The sequence below is a fragment of the Rhinopithecus bieti genome, unplaced genomic scaffold, assembly GCF_001698545.2.
Source record: "Rhinopithecus bieti isolate Rb0 unplaced genomic scaffold, ASM169854v2 scaffold_18295, whole genome shotgun sequence".
NCBI lineage: Eukaryota > Metazoa > Chordata > Mammalia > Primates > Cercopithecidae > Rhinopithecus > Rhinopithecus bieti.
This window is the reverse complement of record NW_016809135.1, coordinates 733,888-753,388: the sequence shown is the minus strand read 5'-3', so window position 1 is coordinate 753,388 and position 19,501 is coordinate 733,888. Positions and strand designations below refer to the sequence as shown.

General features: G+C 44.0%; 2 protein-coding genes and 1 pseudogene across 3 annotated transcripts; all 3 read right to left on the bottom strand.

The window, feature by feature from the left end:
• Positions 1-301: 301 nt before the first annotated feature.
• Positions 302-7,176, bottom strand: CUNH18orf32 (chromosome unknown C18orf32 homolog). The gene is given in 4 exon segments (XM_017888646.1): positions 302-1,054; positions 1,057-1,083; positions 2,235-2,422; positions 7,085-7,176. Coding segments are annotated over 4 exon segments (306 nt in total). The 5' UTR covers positions 7,119-7,176; the 3' UTR covers positions 302-997.
• Positions 7,177-8,611: 1,435 nt separating this feature from the next.
• RPL17 (ribosomal protein L17) lies at positions 8,612-13,237 on the bottom strand. 2 transcript variants are annotated; one of them, XM_017888644.1, is made up of 7 exons: positions 13,153-13,237; positions 12,238-12,290; positions 12,109-12,149; positions 11,213-11,347; positions 10,870-10,968; positions 9,798-9,989; positions 8,612-8,694 (listed from the first exon to the last, which is right to left on the bottom strand). In XM_017888644.1, the coding sequence occupies exons 2-7, from the start codon at positions 12,275-12,277 to the stop codon at positions 8,647-8,649; spliced, it is 555 nt and encodes a 184-aa protein (XP_017744133.1). In that variant the 5' UTR covers positions 12,278-12,290; positions 13,153-13,237; the 3' UTR covers positions 8,612-8,646. The 2 variants fall into 2 exon arrangements, with proteins under 2 accessions (XP_017744133.1, XP_017744134.1); XM_017888645.1 differs by lacking the exon at positions 13,153-13,237 and adding an exon at positions 12,852-13,130.
• Positions 12,844-17,634, bottom strand: LOC108539746 (signal recognition particle subunit SRP72 pseudogene; annotated as a pseudogene).
• Positions 17,635-19,501: the final 1,867 nt, after the last annotated feature.

The following is a 19,501-nucleotide window of genomic DNA, read 5'->3' as shown; positions in this document are numbered from 1 at the left end:
CCTCTTTGAATATTTATAGGTCCCTACACTGAGTTTTCAAAGCCCAAGATAAAAATCACATAGCGCCCAGGTCCAGACCCAGGCCCAGCCAGCCATATGAGTGAGCCCAGAACAGCACAGAACTGCCCAGTCAAGTCACTGCTGCTGAAAACCACTGAATTTTGGAGTGTCTTCTTAGGCAACAATGGTAACTGTTGTCCCACCACTATACAGATGCCATCACAACATCCAAATTCTGCCTTCTGACATAGTGAAAAATTTCCCTTTTGAATATTTAAATAGACTTTAAAAGAAAAAGAACTACCAGTTAAACTGAATGTTTAATACATTTGTAGGAACAGAAGAAATGCAGTAAGGATTAACATTTTATAATTACATTAGACATTTATGTAAAAGATGTTCCGTTTTTCAGAGACGTTTCCCCTTTTTCCCTATCTTTTTTTATCTTCCTTAGAGCAATAAATAGTAATTACTACATTTGTGGACAAGCTGCTCCACTGTGTTGGACAGTAATTATTATATCTTTATGTTTCACATCATTATTACCTCCCAAGATTCTACCTGCATTTCCCTGCAGTTTCACTGGACTATTTCACAGTAAAATTGTACTCCACTCAAACTAGAAGAGCCCAAAGAAAGTAGAGCAAACAGCAGTCAAATTCCTATGAATTAGATAGAGAACCAAGTATTTTAAAGTGCTGATTTAGTAACATAATGTCTACTGGCACAGACCTTCTATTTAATCATATTATTCAAATAGCAATAACAGAAATGAAAGCTACATTAATGAAAAAGGAACTTAGGAATGAGGTCATTAAATATAACTAACTACATTATAAATACAGATATCATGTATTTCCTTATTAGTATCAGGTAAATATCTAGACTCCTATCCTGAATTCCGGTCTCAGATAAAAGGTCAGAGACAGTTACAAGGAAGATGGTTCATATTATCAGGTCCATTTTTTAAATGATGAGGTCCTTTAGGAAAACTGCTTTAGTCTTTCTTTTTATCAGAGATTTCTGTTGGTCCTCTTTGTTGGTATGCCGATTCATGTTCTGCATGCCATTCATGTCTGCACCCTAAAACAAAAAAACATTTTAGAAATCATTATAACAAGCCGGGTGTGGTGGCTTATGCCAGTAATCCCAGCACTTTGGGAGGCTGAGGCAGACGGATCACCAAGTCAGGAGATCGAGACCATCCTGGCCAACATGGTGAAACCCCGTCTCTACTAAAAATACAAAAATTAGCTGGGTGTGGTGGCACGTGCCTGTAATCCCAGCTACTCAGGAGGCTGAGGCAGGATAATCACTTGAACCTGGGAGGTGGAGGTTGTGGTGAGCCGAGATTGTGCCACTGCACTCTAGCCTGGTGACAGAGCGAGACTCCATCTCAAAAACAAAACAAAACAAAAAAAGAAATTATTACAACAAAAAGATATTAAGAGACATTCTCTTTTTTTTTTTTTGAGATGGAGTTTCATTCTTGTCACCCAGCCTGGACTGCAGTGATGCGATATCAGCTCACTGCAACCTCCGCTGCCCAGGTTCAAGCGATTCTCCCACCTAGCCTCCTGAGTAGCTGAGATTACAGGCGCCCGCCACCGCGCCTCACTAATTTTGGTATTTTTAGTAGAAATGGGATTTCACCATGTTGGTCAGGCTGGTCTTGAACTCCTGACCTCAGGTGATCAACCCATCTTGACCTCCCAAAGTGCTGGGATTACAGGTGTCAGCTACAGCGCCAGGCTGAAGAAACATTGTCTTTAAAGACAGACAACAAGCTCCAGAGTGAAAATATTTTGTTTCCAGAAATGGGCAGGGTGGCTAATCAGTGCAGCTGAGTACAAAGTTGAATCTAAAAAAGCACCAATTCTAAAGACAACAGAGTTGTCCACTCATTTAAAAAAAAATTTTTTTTAAATCTCCATGATCCTTCTAATTAAATCTCTTACCAAAGTTATCAATCAGTGAAACTGGATTGTATTAGTATAATCTCTCCTCATCCATTAGATATTTTCCATTACACTTATCAGTCAGGAAATACTGGTTATCATTTTGGCCAAAGGACAAATGCATTAATCAGAGGCCTACTTTAAAACTTTAAGCCAAATGTTAGACAAACTCTTGAAGCTTCTGGTTCTAAAACTTGTCTTTCCAAAATCTAAGTGTTTCACCCAAGTACCACCCCTGTTCACTGCTCATAATTCAAGACATGTGAATGTTCTTACCTTACAGTCCACTTTGCCTTTGTTTGGATCGTTGGATTCTTGTATTGCTTTCTTAGGCCATATACGGCTAATGAAGGGGGAAATCAGAGGGTATATGTATGGCTCCAGGAATTTTTTGTAGATCCAGAGCAGAACTGGAATGACGATACAAGGAATGCACACCATTTTCCCGAGCTTGAGCTCCTCAACTGTTGATATATATGAAGAAAAAAATCAGTTCATCACAGATTAGTAACTGAAGGAATTTATCAAAATTAAGATATCTGAAAGGGGATAGATGTGGTGGCTCACGCCTGTAATCCCAGCACTTTGGGAGGCAAGAGGATAGCTTGAGCCCAGGAGTTCAAAACCAACTTGCACAACAGAGTGAGACCCTGCCTCTACAAGATCAAAAAATTAGCTGGCCATGGTGGCATACTCCTATGGTCCAGCTACATAAGTGCTAAATAAAAAGCTGCTATCTACAAGGTAAAGAAATGGGCCAGGTGCAGTGGCTCATGCCTGTAAACCCAGCACTTTGGGAGGCCGAGGCGGGCGGATCATGGGGTCAGGAGTTTGAGACCAGCCTGGCCAACACGGTGAAACCCTGTCTCTACTAACAATACAAAAATCAACCGGGCGTAGTGGCGTGCACCTGTAATCCCAGCTACACAAGAGGCTGAGGCAGGAGAATTGCTTGAACCTGGGAGGCAGAAGCTGCAGTGAGCCGAGATCCCGACTACACTCCAGCCTGGGTGACAGAGCAAGACTCCATCTCAAAATAAAGAAATAATAGGTGGTAGGCATGGAAATAATAATGAGGTGCCTGCTTCCAAACTTCCAATCACTGCTCCCTAATCATGAATTTGATGATAAAGGAAAGACAACAACGTTTAGTAGGTGCTAGGCAGTTTACATATATCAACTCATTTAATCCTCAAATCAGTGAGGTTGGGTGCCTTTGCTACTATCTCTATTTAGAGTTTTAAAAATGGGCCGGGCATGGCAGCTCACGCCTGCAATCCCAGCACTTTGGGAGGCTGAGGCGGCCAGATCACCTGAGGTCGGGAGTTTGAGACCAGCCTAACCAATATGGTAAAACCCCGTCTCTACTAAAAATACAAAATTAGCCAGGTGTGATGGTGCATGCCTGTAATCCCAGCTACTCAGGAGGCTGAGGCAGGAGAATCACTTGAACCCGGGAGGCAGAGGTTGCAGTGAGCCAAGATTGTGCCATCACACTCCAGCCTGGGCAACAAGAGTGAAACTCTATCTCAAAAACAAAAACAAACAAACAAACAAAAAAACATTAAATTCAGTATTATGACTTATATTCCATTTCAGTGTGGAGTGGACATTGCGTGAATTAACTCCCAAGTTCTAATCTTCGGGGACTGCCAATATCAATTAGCCAAACCTACAACGCTGATGGTAAATCCTGCAATACGAAACTTAACAAGACATTACTTTGCAAGACCTCTAGGCTGCAAATCAGCTGGCCTTTCCCAGGCAACAACTCTCCTTTGATATATTTTACTTTGATATATTTTGCTTTTATTTTTAAGAACATAATTTAAGGTGTATCAAGTAATAAAAAAATTTTTATTGACTGAGTGCAGTGGCTCATGCTTGTAGTCCCAGCAGTTTGGGAGGCTGAGGTGAGCGGATCATGATGTCAGGAGTTCAAGACCAGCCTGACTAACATAGTGAAACCCTGTCTCTACTAAAAATACAAAAATTAGCAGGGCGTGGTGGCGGGCACCTGTATTCCCAGCTACTTGGGGGGCTGAGGCAGGAGAGAATCACTTGAACCCAGGAGTTGGAGGTTGCAATGAGCCGAGATCGCGCCACTGCACTCCAGCCTGGGCGACAAAGCGAGACTCCGTCTCAAACAAAACAAAACAAATTTATTTCGTATTATCATATGTTCTAAGTAAATTATCCATTTCCAAAAGACACCCATGCTGACCTTGTTGGTACATGGCTGTAATCCTAGCTACCTGAAAGACGAAGGTGGGAAGATTGCTTCTTTGTTGTTGTTTTTTTCAAGACCCTTCTCACTCTGTTGCCCAGGCTGGACTGCAGTGGCACCATTGTGGCTTACTGCAGCCTGGGCTCAAGTGATCCTCCCACCTCAGCCTCCCGAGTTTGTTGCTTTTAAGAAGTTCCAACATAATTTCTAATCATCAAGGAAATTAATGGTGTTAATTTGTTTTGAGACAAGGTCTTGCACTGTCACCCAGGCTGGAATGCAGTAGAACAATCATCACTGCAACCCTGAACTTCTGAGCCTAAGTAATTAGCCACAATGCCTGGCTAATTTTAGAAAATTCTTTTAGAGATGGGGTCTTACTGTGTTGCCAAGGCTGGTCTCAAACTCCTGGCCTCAAGCGATCCTCCTGCCTCAGTGCTCTGGGTTGCTCAGATTACAGGTGTAAGCCACCATGCCAGGCTCAGGAGGATCACTTGAACTCAGAAGTTCAAGGCTGCAGAGAGCTACAATCATGCCACTGCACTCCAGCCTGGGCAACAGTGCAAGACTTTGTCTCAAAACTAACTAACACCACGTATTTCCTTAATGATTAGAAATCGTGTGGGAGCTTCTCAAAATCAGCAATTTCTTGAAGAACTAATACTTGTTCCATAATATATTATTACACCAAATGATCTCTTAAATTTACAAGACTTTTTAATCTCCTAGAATAGGACGGAGGGTCTTAGAAAGAAAGAAGCTTTCGAACAGTGCATAAGGCTGATAATTTACTTTACCACGTTAAGATTTCTTATTTTCAGGCTAGGAGTGGTGGCTCACGTCTGTAATCCCAGCACTTTGGTTAGCCAAGGCAGGTGGATCACTTGAGGTCAGGAGTTCGAGACCAGACTGGCCAACATGGTGAAATCCCGTCTTTACTAAAAATACAAAAATTAGCCGGGCGAGGTGGTGGGTGCCTGTAATCCCAGATACTCGGGAGGCCTAGGTGAGAGAATTGCTTGAAACCAGGAGACGGAGGTTGCAGTGAGCCAAGATCGCGCCACTGCACTCCAGCCTGGGTGACAGAGCAAAACTCCGTCTCAAAAAAAAAAAAAACAACAGATTTTCAAAATATTGCAAATTAAGTAGTATCTGCTGGCAAATGAGTCAGCACCATCACTATGCTAAGGCATTTTAAAATTATTCACAACACAGGTAAACAGTGGTATAGATAATCCAATCTGAATGTGTCTTTGAAATGAATTACAAACAAGAGCTATAAACAGGAATGTAAATTGAGGTTAGGTGCGGTGGCTCAGGCCTGTAATCCCAGCACCTCCGGAGGCTGAGGCGGGCAGATCACCTGAGGTCAGGAGTTCAAAACCAGCCTGGCCAACATGACGAAACCCCATCTCTACTAAAAATACAAAAATTAGCCGGGTGTGATGGTGGGCGCCTGCAATCCCAGCTACTGGGGAGGCTAAGGCAGGAGAATTGCTTAAACCTGGGAGGTGGAGGTTGCAGTCAGCTGAGATCATGCCATTGCACTCCAGCCTGTGTGAGAAGAGCAAAACTCTTGTCTCAGAAAAAAAAAAAAAAAAAGGCCATTGATTTTTTTTTAAGACAGGGTCTTGCTCTGTTGCTCAGGCTAAAGTACAGTGGCTCAAACATACCACTTGTGTTCAGAGTTCACAGCAGCCTTGACTTCTCGGACTCAAGCCATCCCCCTTCCTCGGCCTCCTGAGTAGGTAGGACCACAGGCCCCCGCCACCATGCCCGACTAATTTTTTAATTTTTAGTAGAGATGAGGTCTCACTGTGTTGCATATGCTGATCTTCAAGTCCTGAGCTCAAGTGATCCTCCCACTTAGGCCTCCCAAAGTGCTGGGATTACCGGATCCCGGCCTAATTTTTTTTTTTTAAATAATTAGCCAGGAGTGGTGGCACGCGCCTGCAGTCCCAGCTACTTGGGGAGCTGAGGAAGGAGAACCGCTAGCGCCCGGGAAAGAAGAAGTTGCCGTGAGCTATGATGGCCCACTGCACTCCAGCCTGGGCCACAGAAGCAGACCCTGTCTCAAGATTGAAAAAAAAAAGTTGTAACCTGTCCAAAGTTCTCACAGAGGGTAACTGGTAACTAGAGCTGGCTAAGACCGTTATTTCCAATTCTGGTTTTCCTCAATGCTCTTGCCTTTTCTTCTTCCAAAAACACAATGGTCTTGTTTTTACCAAACTTTCCAAACCAACTAAACCCCTTCAAAACAACTGGTAATGTTACCAGTACTGGTTTAGTGACCGACAGGCCCTCCATCAAAAAGATTCATTTTCACTTCTGCAATTGTGTTTTAAGTAAGTTCGCACACAGTATGGTGTACATAAACTCTCGAGAACAAATACTACTAATCACTTATTCCACAATTATTGCTTTTAAGAGACTTTTTAGCTCTCTTCAGAATGAAGCCTATTTGTATCTTATCTTTTAATCTTCATAATTCTTCGGTAAGATATTTTACTTCACACATGTGGAAACTGGGTCAGAAAAGTCTAGAAGGTGGCTAGGAGATATTATTACTTTAATTATTCGCTCCAAGCCAACGAAGCGAGCAAAATGGATTAAAGCTGTTGCAGAGGAATCTTCTTTCACTCGACTTAAGTTCAGACAATAGAGCAGACAGTTAAAGTCTGAGGCTCCATCCGAAATAGGTCAGGCATAACAGGGAAAGCCACCTTCCTCCAAATCATCCAGTAGAGCATGTAATCTTAGTGGAGACAGAGGGAGCGGGGACAGGTTGAGTCAATGACAATGACTGAAAAGAGAGAACAGAGGCCTAATGGTGAAGGTAACAGAAGGGATGTGAAACAGATACTTGGCCACGGAAAAGAACAAAATCAGTATAAATTACCGGAGAGGCAAATGGAAGCCCCGAGGACGCCCATGGTGGACAAGGACTACAGAGGGGAGGGGAGGGCGGAGGAGCGCGCGTGCGGAAGGAAGGTACCCTGAGAGAGAAGGCGGGCACCGCGGAGGCCGGCGGGCCGCGACCGCCGAGGAGGGAGGAGGCAGGAGGCCGCGCACCGGCTAGGACTCTGAGAGCGCGGCCCGTGCTGCGCCTCCGGAGCAGCTACAAAGCCCAACCCAGGCCGCTAGCCGGGACACACTCACCCGCGACCGCCGAATCGCAGCTGACAATATCCGCACTTCCGGAGGGAGGGACGAGCCGCAGCCGAGCCAATGGGCGCCCTCCAGGGGGACGACAAAGGCGCGCCTGCGTCAGCTCCGGGACGCACGGCACGCAGCAGTGTTGTCCATGGGGACGCGGCGGGGCTTCTGGCTCTGCGGCCTGCAGGTAACGCGCAAGTCCTGCGCTTCCCAGGTGCCCAACTGAAAGCTCCGCTCCGGGAAGAAAGCCTGACCTGACTGCTCTGTGACCCAGAACGCACGATTGAAATTAAGAACGCTGCCTCGGTAAAGGATGACGCCCGTGCAAATGGCGCGGCACCCACAGGGAAGGTGGCAGCTAGGCCGTTCAGAGGCAACTGAATAAGCCATTAGTTTTGCTCGCTTTTTAAATTCAAGAGCAGAGCAAACGAACATTAACTAAGGCCAACTTTACAAACATCAGTTGCTTAAAAGCAGTTATATCACTTTATAAACGGAAGTACTGACACTCACTAGGATGTCAGTACGTGTCGGCAAGGATGCGTGGAAACTGGGACCCTCATAAACCGCTGGTGGAAATGTAACATGCAGACTTTTTGTAAATATTTGCAAGTTCTTCAGATGTTTAGTCAGGGAACCTTCTCATCAATTCCACTCTAGTATATACTCGAGAAATGAAAACACAAAAATCTGCACACAAAGGTTCACAGTAGCATCGTTTAACAGTGAAAACAAAACCCTGAGCATCAACCTAAAAAACGTCAAAACCAGAGCCTGAGTGCTGTCCTGACACTCAAAGGCAATGCTCAATGGAGCCACTTCCAACGGGATGAACAACTGGTATATTCACACACTGGATTATTCTATAAAGAAACCCATTGCAAATTCCTTTTGGGATGAAGAAACATTTTTTTTGAGACAGGGTCTTGTTCTGTCTTACCCACGTTGGAGTGCAGCAGGGCTCACTGCAGCCTCCCACTTAGCTGGGACTACCTGGAAGTGACACACTTAATTTTTGTATTATTTTTTTAAGACAGGGTTCTTGTCATGTTGCCCCGGCTGGGCTTGAACTCCTGGGCTCAAGCAGCCAGCCTCCACCTCCCAAAGTGCTGGGATTATAGAAATGAGCCACTGTGCCCAACCATGAAAATGGTTTTTAATGGTGCAGGGTAAGCAATCTGTGTTTGTAATTCTAATCCTAAAAATTCTCATTTGATTCATCTTCTAAGGACACCTGAAATACGTTCACTAATAAAGACAACCAACATTCTTTTCCTTTAAATTACATTTATTTTAATGCTGAATTTACTCCCGTGCCATAAGTTTTTGTTTCTTCAGTTTCTTCTGGGATATCTGGGGAAAGAAAAATAGAGTGTTATGTTTCTTAGAGAAACCCACAGTACATCTTGGAGGGCTTTGGCTTATTCTGGAGGCAGGAAACGTAGCTGTTAAGGACTAAGGGGGAAAAAATGGTAGAAATCAACAGAAGTTCATTAGGTATAAAGAGAAGTGTACAGAATCAATCAGGTTCTTGACTTAAAAGAACTGAATGTGATCTATTACTGAAAACAAGCTTCTTGGCCGGGCGCAGTGGCTCCCACCTGTAATCCCAATACTTTGGGAGGCTGAGGCAGGTGGATCACGTGGTCAGGAGATCGAGACCATCCTGGCTAACACGGTGAAACCTCGTCTCTACTAACAATACAAAAAGCCGGGCGCGGTGGCTCAAGCCTGTAATCCCAGCACTTTGGGAGGCCGAGACGGCGGATCACGAGGTCAGGAGATCGAGACCCCATCCTGGCTAACACGGTGAAACCCCGTCTCTACTAAAAAAAACAATACAAAAAACTAGCCCGGGCGAGTGGCGGGCGCCTGTAGTCGCCAGCTACTGCTGAGGCGAGAATGGACGTGAACCGGGCGGAGCTTGGCAGTGAGCTGAGATCGGGCCCCCCACTGCACTCCGCAGCCGGACGACAGAGGCGAGACTTTCCGTCTGCAAAAAAAAAAAAATAAAAAAAAAAAAAAAAAGCCAGGCGTGGTAGCCTGTATCCGCAGCTGCCTCAGGAGGCTGGAGGGCAGGAGAGTGGCGTGAACGCGGGAGGCGGAGCTCTGCAGTGAGCCTGAGATTGCGCGCACTGCACTCCAGCCTGGGGGAACAGAGCAAGACGTTTCATCCAAAAAAAAAAAAGAAAAAAAAAAGAAGGGGCTTTGAAGTGGCTATGTACATCTAAGTGGGGCCATCAGCAGATAATCATACAGGCCTGATGTACTGAATATAAAACTACCATTTATTACTAGTCAAGAAACAAACTCACAAAAGCCAAAATAAGATAGGTGAAAGGGTTGCTCAGAATAGTTTTCTTTCATAGTTATTCCAAAGGTGTCCTAAGATAGTCATCACAGCAACCACAAATCTTTCTACTATCACAAACAAAACTGAGCAACTACTAATTTACCTTTTTCTTCTGGGCAACCTCCTCTTCTGGTTTAGGAACAATCTGTTCCTTTTCAGTAAGGATCATCTCAATGTGGCAGGGAGAGCTCATGTATGGGTTAATCCGACCATGAGCTCTGTAGGTCCGTCGGCGCATTTTAGGTGCTTTGTTCACTTGGATATGCTCGATGACCAGAGAATCTACATCTAAACCCTGGGGAAGAAAGGAAGGAGAATGAAACCAGGAACATTCTTAATTAGTAAACCACCACAAACTATCTTTGGTAAATATGAATTCCCAGCCTTGTTCCAAAGTCCTGCCTCAATGAAACCATTTCTAAAAGGCAATCCTTTTATTCTTCAAACAGCATGTTTTTAAGCAACTGTCTGCCTTCACCTTTGTGTCTAAACTGCCACCAGACTCAGTGTGCTAAATACATTGTCTATGAGTGGCCTTCCCAGAGATCGTTAGACAGTGGAGAGCTGAGGGCTAAGGTAGAACCCAATTCAAAGTCTTGATGATAAACAGAATTTCTCAGCATGGCTTACAAGGTCTTGGAGCAATACAGACCTAAACTAATTTCAGTTCTGGCCCAGACCTTCAAATGCAAAAGGCTAATGGGTAATATACAAAATGGAGAAATTTGTGTTTTGTCAACACAAGTTTGTTAAACTTGTTGAAATTTTAAACAATTTCTTTCTGAAATGTAACATGGCTCTCCTTTATGAAGGTAGGTCACAAACCACATTAATCACTGCCAAGGCAATAACTCTGATAATTAACCATACTACCAAAAAGGTGTACGGCACAAAAAAGGGTTAAAAGCCTTTGGTAAAGTACCACCAGTGTAAAAAGACAGCAGAAAAATAGAAATACTAAATGTTAGGTTTAGAGAGACCACAGAGGCACGCTTCTGGATCTTCACAGAATTCTGCCATAAAGGAACTCAAAAAAAAAAAAAAAAAAAAAAAAAAGGAAATAATTTAGTTCCGTGGAAACTGGAGGTAGAAATTTTAAAATCAAGGACATAGATCTGAACAGCCAACATTAATTAAACGACCCAAGTTGCACAGGGTGTTAATGGTTTGGGTACCTTAAGTTCAGCATTACTCTCTGCGTTTTTAAGCATGTGCAGCAAAAATTCCAGCACTCTTTTGGGCCATCGACCTTGTGTCCAGCCCCACTGCTTGGCCTGAAAGAAAATGGAGATTAGTCATTTTCCTTGATTTAAATTAACATTACAGCCAAGATGAATGTATTTGATCCGACATCATGGTTTCTTAGAACATGGTTTATTTCACCATCAGTCCAAGGTGTCCTCTGTCATTACAGCAACCAGAAATAGGTTTATCGGCACAGATCTTAGCCATTCTTATCCTATCCCATCACTTTTCCATTAAAATTTGTCTCTTCAAATGGCAACTAAGAATTCTCACCTGGGCACACCTGCCAACTCCACCATTGTAACGTCGGAATGGTACGCACTGTTTCTGTAAAGTGACATCTTTCAGATACTTCGTGGCTTTTCGAATATGCATACCCTTGATGGCCTGGGCAGTTTCACGAGTGTTCTAAGAGTGAATAAAGTGTTGGTTAACTAGATCAAAGCATTGTTTAATTTTTAAAGAAAATGTGAAATTTTTGGCTTTTCAAAATATCAAGCTATTTCTATTCTTTGGGGGCAAGGCAATTAAAAACAACTTGTGACTAGGCCAGGCGTGGTGGCTCACGCCTGTAATCCCAGCACTTTGGGAGGCTGAGGTGGGTGAGGTCAGGAGTTCAAGACCAGCCTGACCAATATGGTGAAATCCTGTCTCTACTAAAAATACAAAAATTAGCCAGGCGTGGTGGTGCATGCCTAGAAGCCCAGCTACTCAGGAGGCTGAGAAAGAACTGCATGAACTCAGGAGATGAAGATGCAGTGAGCCGAGATCTTACCACTGCACTCCAACCTGAGTAACAAAGCAAGACTCCATCTCAAAAACAAAAAACTAACAAAAAAAGCCCTTGTGATTAAAACCCAGGGAAACTTCGCCGAAGCTAGACAAAATTAACCCCCAAACTCCATTTATTCCATCATCATGTAGTACCATTAACATTTCCCATCGTGATCTGCACACTAGGTTTTCAAATGACTTTCTAGTACTTCTAGTCAATTTCACAAACCCTACATCCTTACACCCCGATGATCAATGCCTAAATATAAGGTGGCCGCTCAGAATTTATTAATTTTCATGGTAAATCCAAAGGTGTCCTAAGAAAGTCATCACTGCAGCTACCTTTTTTGAGTGGAACATGAGGAACTGTTGGATCACAGCTATGAATCGCATACCTTAAAGTGAACACGAAGATTGGAACCTCTTGATTTGCATGCTAGAAAATAAAAAACGTTTTGGTTAATTTTTGGCATCTTGTGCCAACCCCCAAGTAGAAAATAGGTATTTATCTCCTGTACACTTACATTTCGTGGGGTTCTCCGGGTCAAGTGAATAGCGAACCATTTTCACAGATTACCTGGAGTAAAGTACAGTGTAACTGTGTCAATACGCACTTACAGTAACTCGGTATAAGTAAGTATTAGACGATTCGAACAGCTGCTCAGAGAGTAGTTGTTTTCATGATTAATCCAAAGGTGTCCTAAGAAATGCCATCATCGCAGCCATCCTTTCCTCCACCCAGGGCTTTCTTTCCCTTTTATCTGCTAGTAACTACAGCACTGCTTCCACAAAAGCAGCCACACAGACCTCACCAATCCAGTCTACCCTTTGGAAGAAAATACAGCCTGTTTCAATCCAATGCTGGATCTTCCAGGCGTAAAATGACTCGACGCATCTACATGGCACAACTCAATTACAACCCTCTACCTCCTTCCTCCCGCTCTACAGAAACCCCTTTGCTGTCAGGGCTGCAAGTAGTACCGTCTCTCCCAACACCTTCGGGCTATGACCCACGTTAGGAGCCCTCCGGTACGCAGCACTCTTGTAGAAATGTGTAAAACCTCCACCCGACTTTATTTCCCCCAAAACTTTTCCTCGTTGCGGCCACAAATGTGACGCGTATTCGGCCATCACTCACCACTGGACACTGGATCTCCGGAGTCCGCACGCACCACAGGCGGCCCCACCAGTGGAGGAGCCCGGTCGCCCCATTCCCGCCCACCACGTCCCTCTGCGGACCTCAAAGACCGACCGGCCCCGGCTCCCAAAGTCGGGCCCTCCGCCACGTCCCCCCGCATAAGAAACCACCGCCTCCAGCGAGGATTTAGTAGCTCTGGGAGTTCTCCTCCCGGGGACCTGGAGGCCGGCGCCCCCGAGGCCAGGATGGCGGTGATGGCAGGAGGATTGAGGCCCGATAGCAACATAGGAGAAACACTCACCTCAGGCCACTTAGGGAAAGAGGAAGAGTGGTGGCTTCTGGGAGAACTCATGAGAACTTGACTTCTCGCGAGATTCGTAGCCGAAGAAACGGGATCTGAGGAGGGAGGAGAGCAGAGGTGGAAGGGAGTGTGGAATATGTTTTAAAAACGTGTGAAAACGAATTGCCTCCTTAGGGACTGTCACAAAGTTCTCTTTTCGTATACAGAAATAAAATTTCAGGCTTTAAATGTCAGTCAATTAAAAACAGGGTTGTAGTTCTAGGACATCTCCGTATTATTAGATATGAAAGAAACATTTTATTTATTCGTCGGCATTAGTTAGGTTTGATTATGTGGCCCTGTACCCCTGAAAGTGGTTTGTAAATGGTCAATTAAAAAGATGAAAGGATGAGACGTAATTATGGTAATCAGGAAATTCTCAGGACGGGAATGTCATCCAATCAATTTTATTATAACCTGTGTGAAAAATGCGCTAACTGAAGGCTTTGGTTCAATACCCTCATTGTTCCCTACTGCTTCTAGATCTTCATCTGGAGGAGAAAACCTGTTGGCATTTTCTTCCCTTTTTTCCTTCCCCAGGTCACCTCTCTGGTTATTCTCTCATAGTCAGTGATGCACTTAGCTTTTGTTAGGTCTTCTATTTCATGGCACCACCACTCTAGGCAGTTCAAACTCCAGGAGAGTAGATTCCAGGCTAGGCTCACCTGCTTCCTTGACCTCAGTGTCAGAGACCTCAGCCCCAAGTCTCTCCCCTCCACTCCACTTCCATTGCTGATGCTGGATTCCCTGATGTTTCCTAGGTAATTCCCTCCCCTCACATGAGCTTTCAACTGCATGCTAACTCCCGGATAATACCCCCGCCCCACATCTTTCTCCTGAGCTAGACCCTGACAGCGAACTACTCCCTGGACATCCTTTCTGGGAGGTCCCTGAAGACCTGAGGTTATTTGAAACCTAACATGCCCTTAAACAGAACTCTTTATCTTCGCCCCCCACCCCCCGCCCGGGTTCCTCTTTTATGTTGAATGGTGACAAGAGTAACAACAATGATTCTATAAGCTTACTAGATTCCAGGCAGTATTTTCAGTGTTTCTACATGCATTTCCTCAAGTAATCCTTAGGACAACCGTTTGTAAATGATGAAGTTGATCTGGCTGCTACAATGTGTTAAAAAGAAAAAAAAAAAAAAAAAAGGAACTCCCCAGCAAACCCAAGGTGCTACAGCTGGGAGTGGCAGCCCTGGGATCCAAGGCAGGCTTCTGCGACCAAACTCTGCATCCCTAGGCGACGCTGCGTTTCTCCCTTCCTTGGTTGGTGACTTCCCCATACACCTAGGATCTTAAACCAGAAAGATGAGAGACTCCCCTCTTCTTGTCTTTGCACATACAATTATTTAACAAAATCTGGATTATTCTCTTAAGTGGTCTTCTTGCCCTATTTTTTTCTGCACTTTAATATATCCTCCATATTCCTGACAGTCATTTTTCTTTTCTTTCTTTCTCTCTTTTTTTTTTTTTTTTTGAGACAAGGTCTCACTCTGTGGCCCCAGGCTGGAGGGCAGTGGTGTGATTTAAGCTCACTGCAACCTCCGCCTCCAGGTTCAAGTGATTCTTGTGCCTCAGCCTCCCAAGCAGCTGGGATTACAGGCACCCACCATGACGCCCAGCTAATTTTTGTATTTTTAGCAGAGATGGGATTTTGTCATGTTGGCCAGTCTGGTCTTGAACTCCTGACCTCATGTGATCCGCCCACCTCAGCCTCCCAAAGTGCTGGGATTACAGACGTGAGCCACCACGCCTGGCCCTGACAGAGTCATTTTTCTAAAATGACTGTCAGAATGATCATGTCATTTTTTGGGGTTCCTTTTTTTTTTTCCTGTGGCCTCTGTTCCAAATATTTGGGGATGATATAAGAGCCTTCCATGATCTGGCCTTTGCCTTCCTCATCTTTTATCCCTTCTTTCTCCTTCCCATATGGACTCCAACCCTATTTTCTCTGATTTAAGGGAGAAATCAAGCCTATAATTAAAAATAGTCACACCACATTTGATTCTGTCAGCCAGCATTGGATTAGATTAGAAGACATTTAAGCCTTGTGAGATCACTTCCTTTTGAGTGAATAGTTTGTCTTTTGAACCTTCAGTGATTTTCCTATAAAACTTAAATGAACTTTTTGTTTTAGATTGAATCTCTCTCTGTTGCCCAGGCTGGAGTGTGGTGGTTCATTCATAGCGCACTGCAGCGTCTTTTTTTTTTTTTCTTCTTCTTGGTGTGTTACCTTTATTACATTCCTAGACTAGTTTAAAATTATATTCCTGAGACTAGTTTAAAAAACAGCCTGCAGCAAGAATATTCTCATCACCAGCTACCTTTTCCACCTTTCTTCTTTTTCTGTTGCTGTTTCTTTTTTGTTGCTGGAGCCCCTGCAGGTTTCTGTATCTTGGGAGTATGATGTTACTTGTAGAGGCAGATAGTGTGGCTGCACTGCCAGGTCTTGGGGAGGTGGGTGGGCTGCTCACAGTTTTTCTGGCATCCAGTTCTGATGAAGCTCCTGCAGTTGCTCCCTGGGTCCCTTTTCCAATCTGATCCTTATTTTTACCCTTCTTTCTTCCCTCGTAATAAGAATGTTCTTGCATTGGTAGCCATCTTTCTGGATCTGGGGTAATTTTTGCGTCATAATTCTTAGGCAATTTTCTCGTCTTTTTCTCTTTTTCAAATTTTCCCACCCTCGCCCCTTTTGTTGACCGTCTCCAGTAACTTCTCCACCCTTCTTCCAAATGTATGTAGCACCAGGAGAATTTTCAAGAGCCTTGACATCTACTTTTAGAGACATGCTGTCTGATAATGACAAGTGTTCACAAAGAGCTCTGTCTTTCTCTGGATCTACAAGTGAGTAAGCAGAAATAAGCTGTGCCAGGGTGTAAAAATCTTTTGGATTTTGTTTCCATTGCTGTTCTAGGTCACTAATTGCCTCCTTCTTCCGTTTATATTTGAGTTTGAAGTTTGCAGCTTCTTTTATCAAGGACAAATGAGCAGGAGATTGGGCCAATGGTTTTGACACCACTGAATAGTTTGTGTGAAGACCTCAATGGCAATATCAATATCTTCTTCATGGCTACATATGATCACGAATACAGACACCATGCCTGGTTTCTGCTCTAACTCCTCTATGCTTCTCAATATTACACAAGCTTAGAAATACTACCTTGAGAAATTTTCAGCTGTGCCATGATCAGCTTAATTTCAGCTGCATTTCTGGATATTGATCTGAAAATTCCTGAAGCCGCTCTATTGTTTTTGTGTGCTGCTTTCCAGGCAAACCTGGGCAGCTTGGATTAACACAGATGGGAGATGCTCCGGACTTTGGGACTATAAACTGGCGGATATTTTGTGACATTAATTGGCCTAGTTTGTGTACATAGCAAGTAAAGCATTGTTAAATTCTATAGCTTGTAGTTGTTTCTTGGAAAGCTCAAACTCCACTCTTTCTGCATTGATTAATTTCACCTTCTTCTTGGAGTCAACGACGTTTTGGTCCGTGTTAATGGTAATTATGTTATTTGCAATTACAGCTAGTAATCCCACATCTGTTGGTTTCAGTTTTATTATTTGACTGTAAAGTTGCAAAGCCTCCTCTGTTCCACCCCAAAGCTGCAGAATATAGGCCATCTGACAATGAATGATGGCCAGTCCTTCCTGTGGGTCTTCCTCAGTCCCATCAGAGTCTTCTGATAATGAACAGCGGCAGAGATCTTCAGCTTTTTGTAGGATTTTCATGGCCTGGTTCAGCTGGCCTTGTCCAATCAGCGCACGTGCAGTGTTGTAGCACAGCTCATGTGTGCCTTCTTGGAGGCCCAACGTTCTCTGGAACTTTTCCCCAATTGCTTTGAGGAGTAACAACTGCTGAAAGGTTTGTTTTCCTTTCCTTATCATAATCATCTTGGGAGTTGCAGGTGAGATCTCTGTATACTGCTAAGCATTCATCATAGCATTCCAAACGGCATAACGCTTGTCCATAAAACTCCTTCAGTTTGTCTGTCTGCTGGTTGGCACTTTCTGTAGTCTTCAAGGCATTCTTAATTCTGTTCAGCTTGTAGTTGCAGTATGTCTTTTCTTTTTTTTTTTTTGAGATGGAGTCTCACTGTGTTGCCTGGCTGGAGTGCAATGGCACGGTCTCAGCTCACTGCAACCTCCTCCTCCCGGGTTCAAGCGAAATTCTCCTGCCTCAGCCTCCGGAGTAGCTGGGATTACAGGTGCTCACCACTACGCCCAGCTATTTTTTGTATTTTTAGTAGAGACGGGGTTTTGCCATGTTGGCCAGGCTGGTCTCGAACTCCTGACCTTGTAATCCGCCTGTCTCGGCCTCCCAAAGTGCTGGGATTACAGGTGACTTACACCTGTAATCCCAGCACGGCCTATTGTTTAATGACATTTTGTTCTTTCTTTTCTTTCCTGTAGTTTCCTGACTAGCTGCCTTACCCATTATTCTCATGTTCCTGGAATTTGTGATACAAAAACAACGTATTGCCAATCAAAAGCTTATGTTTTGTTTGTTTTGAGGTGGAGTCTCACTCTGTCGCCCAGGCTGGACACACACACACACACACACAAAGTGGCGCGATCTCTGCTCACTGCAACCTCCGCCTCCCGGGTTCAAGTCATTCTCCTGCCTCAGCCTCCCAAGCTGCTGAAACTACAGGCATATGCCACCACGCCCAGCTAATTTTTTGTATTTTTAGTAGAGACGGGGTTTCACTGTGTTAGCCAGGATGGTCTCGATATCCTGACCTCATGATCTGCATGCCTCGGCCTCCCAAAGTGCTGGGATTACAGGCGTGAGCCACTGTACCCGGCTAGCTTGTGTTATTTCACTGTAAATTCTTGGTAAACAATTTAGAAACTGCCTCTTCTTTTTTCCTTTAAAAATCTACTTGTAATTGCTGCTAACCAGAGCATATATTCAAGGCAATTTGAATTTATGCTTCCAGGTTGCGATCCTCAAACTTGGCCCAAATAAACTACTTATATTATTTTTGACTCTCCTTTTGCCTTGTGTGTACATAATGTCATCTTATTGTCTCAGTTTTACTGATATTAACACTGGGCAGTTGGCCTGGCACAGTGGCTCATGCCTGTAATCACAGTTCTTTGGGAGGCCAAGGTGAGAGGATTGCTTGAGCCTTGGAGTCTGAAGCTGCAGTGAGCCATGATCATGCCATTTCACTGTAGCCTGGGTAACACAGACACCGTTTACAGAACCGAAAATTAAAAACAAAGACAAACAAACAAACAAAAAGATGGGAAATGAGTTCAGGAATTGTTGCTGTGACCCCTTCCTTATGAAGTTCCTCATCAGCTTTTCATCTAATTGCTTCAGGAGATATTAAAGTTCAGTGCCTACATTAATTATGTCATCAGGTGTTGAAAAATGATGATTTTGTAATTCTGTTATTCCATTAGCATTTTTTATATTGCACTTGTGTAAAAAAGAACTTTCTCTCTTTCAATAATTTGATTATCTTTCAATATTTTTATACCATAGAACAGAGAATAAGTAAAAAAATTGCAATGAATAATGCACATAGGTCTTGGATCCATGTGGGACATCATTGAGGGGAACCTGCCCTTGGTGCGTCCAGCCTGTACCTAGTGCAGCTGAAGGGCACTGGGAGGGTCTTTGTTCCTTGGGTATGTTAAATAAACTGGGTTGTGCACCTGCATTTTCACTGTGTCCTGTCATGTGAAGTCAGGTATGGAATTTTCCACTTGCGGTGTTATGTTGGCTCTCAAAAAGTTTTGGATTTTGGAACATTTCGGATTTCGGATTTTCGGGTTAGGGATACTCAAGCCTATACCACATGTTGTGGCTGGATGCTTTACATTTACTATTAATAGTTCACGGGCCAGGCTTGGTGGCTCACGCCTGTAATCCCAGCATTTTGGGAGGCCGAGACGGGCAGATCATCTGAGGTCAGGAGTTCCAGACAAGCCTGGCCACCATGGTGAAACCCTGTCTTTACCAAAAAATACAAAAATTAGCCTGGAGTGGTGGCACATGCCTGTAGTTCCAGCTTCTCTGGAGGTTGAGGCATGAGAATCACTTGAACCCAGGAGGTGGAGGTTGCAGTGAGCCGAGATCGTGCCACTGCACTCCAGCCTAAGTAACAGAGTGAGACCTTGTCTCAAAACAAATGAAGAATAAACAATAAACAAAAAAAAACAATAAACAAAACAAAACAAAACTAGGTTAACGGAACCTCATGATTGGATGAGATGGCTGTGGCAAGCTGGGCTGCCCAGGAAACGGACTCAGAGAGCAAACCGTGCGCCTGCGTTCCACACTGGAAGAG

Excerpts from the sequence above, each read along its gene's own strand:
- RPL17 (XM_017888644.1), bottom strand. The coding sequence starts at position 12,277 with ATGGTTCGCTATTCACTTGACCCGGAGAACCCCACGAAAT. Across the intron at positions 12,150-12,237 it reads CCCGGAGAACCCCACGAAAT|CATGCAAATCAAGAGGTTCC; the intron begins GTAAGTGTACAG and ends TTTATTTTCTAG. Across the intron at positions 8,695-9,797 it reads AGGTTGCCCAGAAGAAAAAG|ATATCCCAGAAGAAACTGAA; the intron begins GTAAATTAGTAG and ends TTCTTTCCCCAG.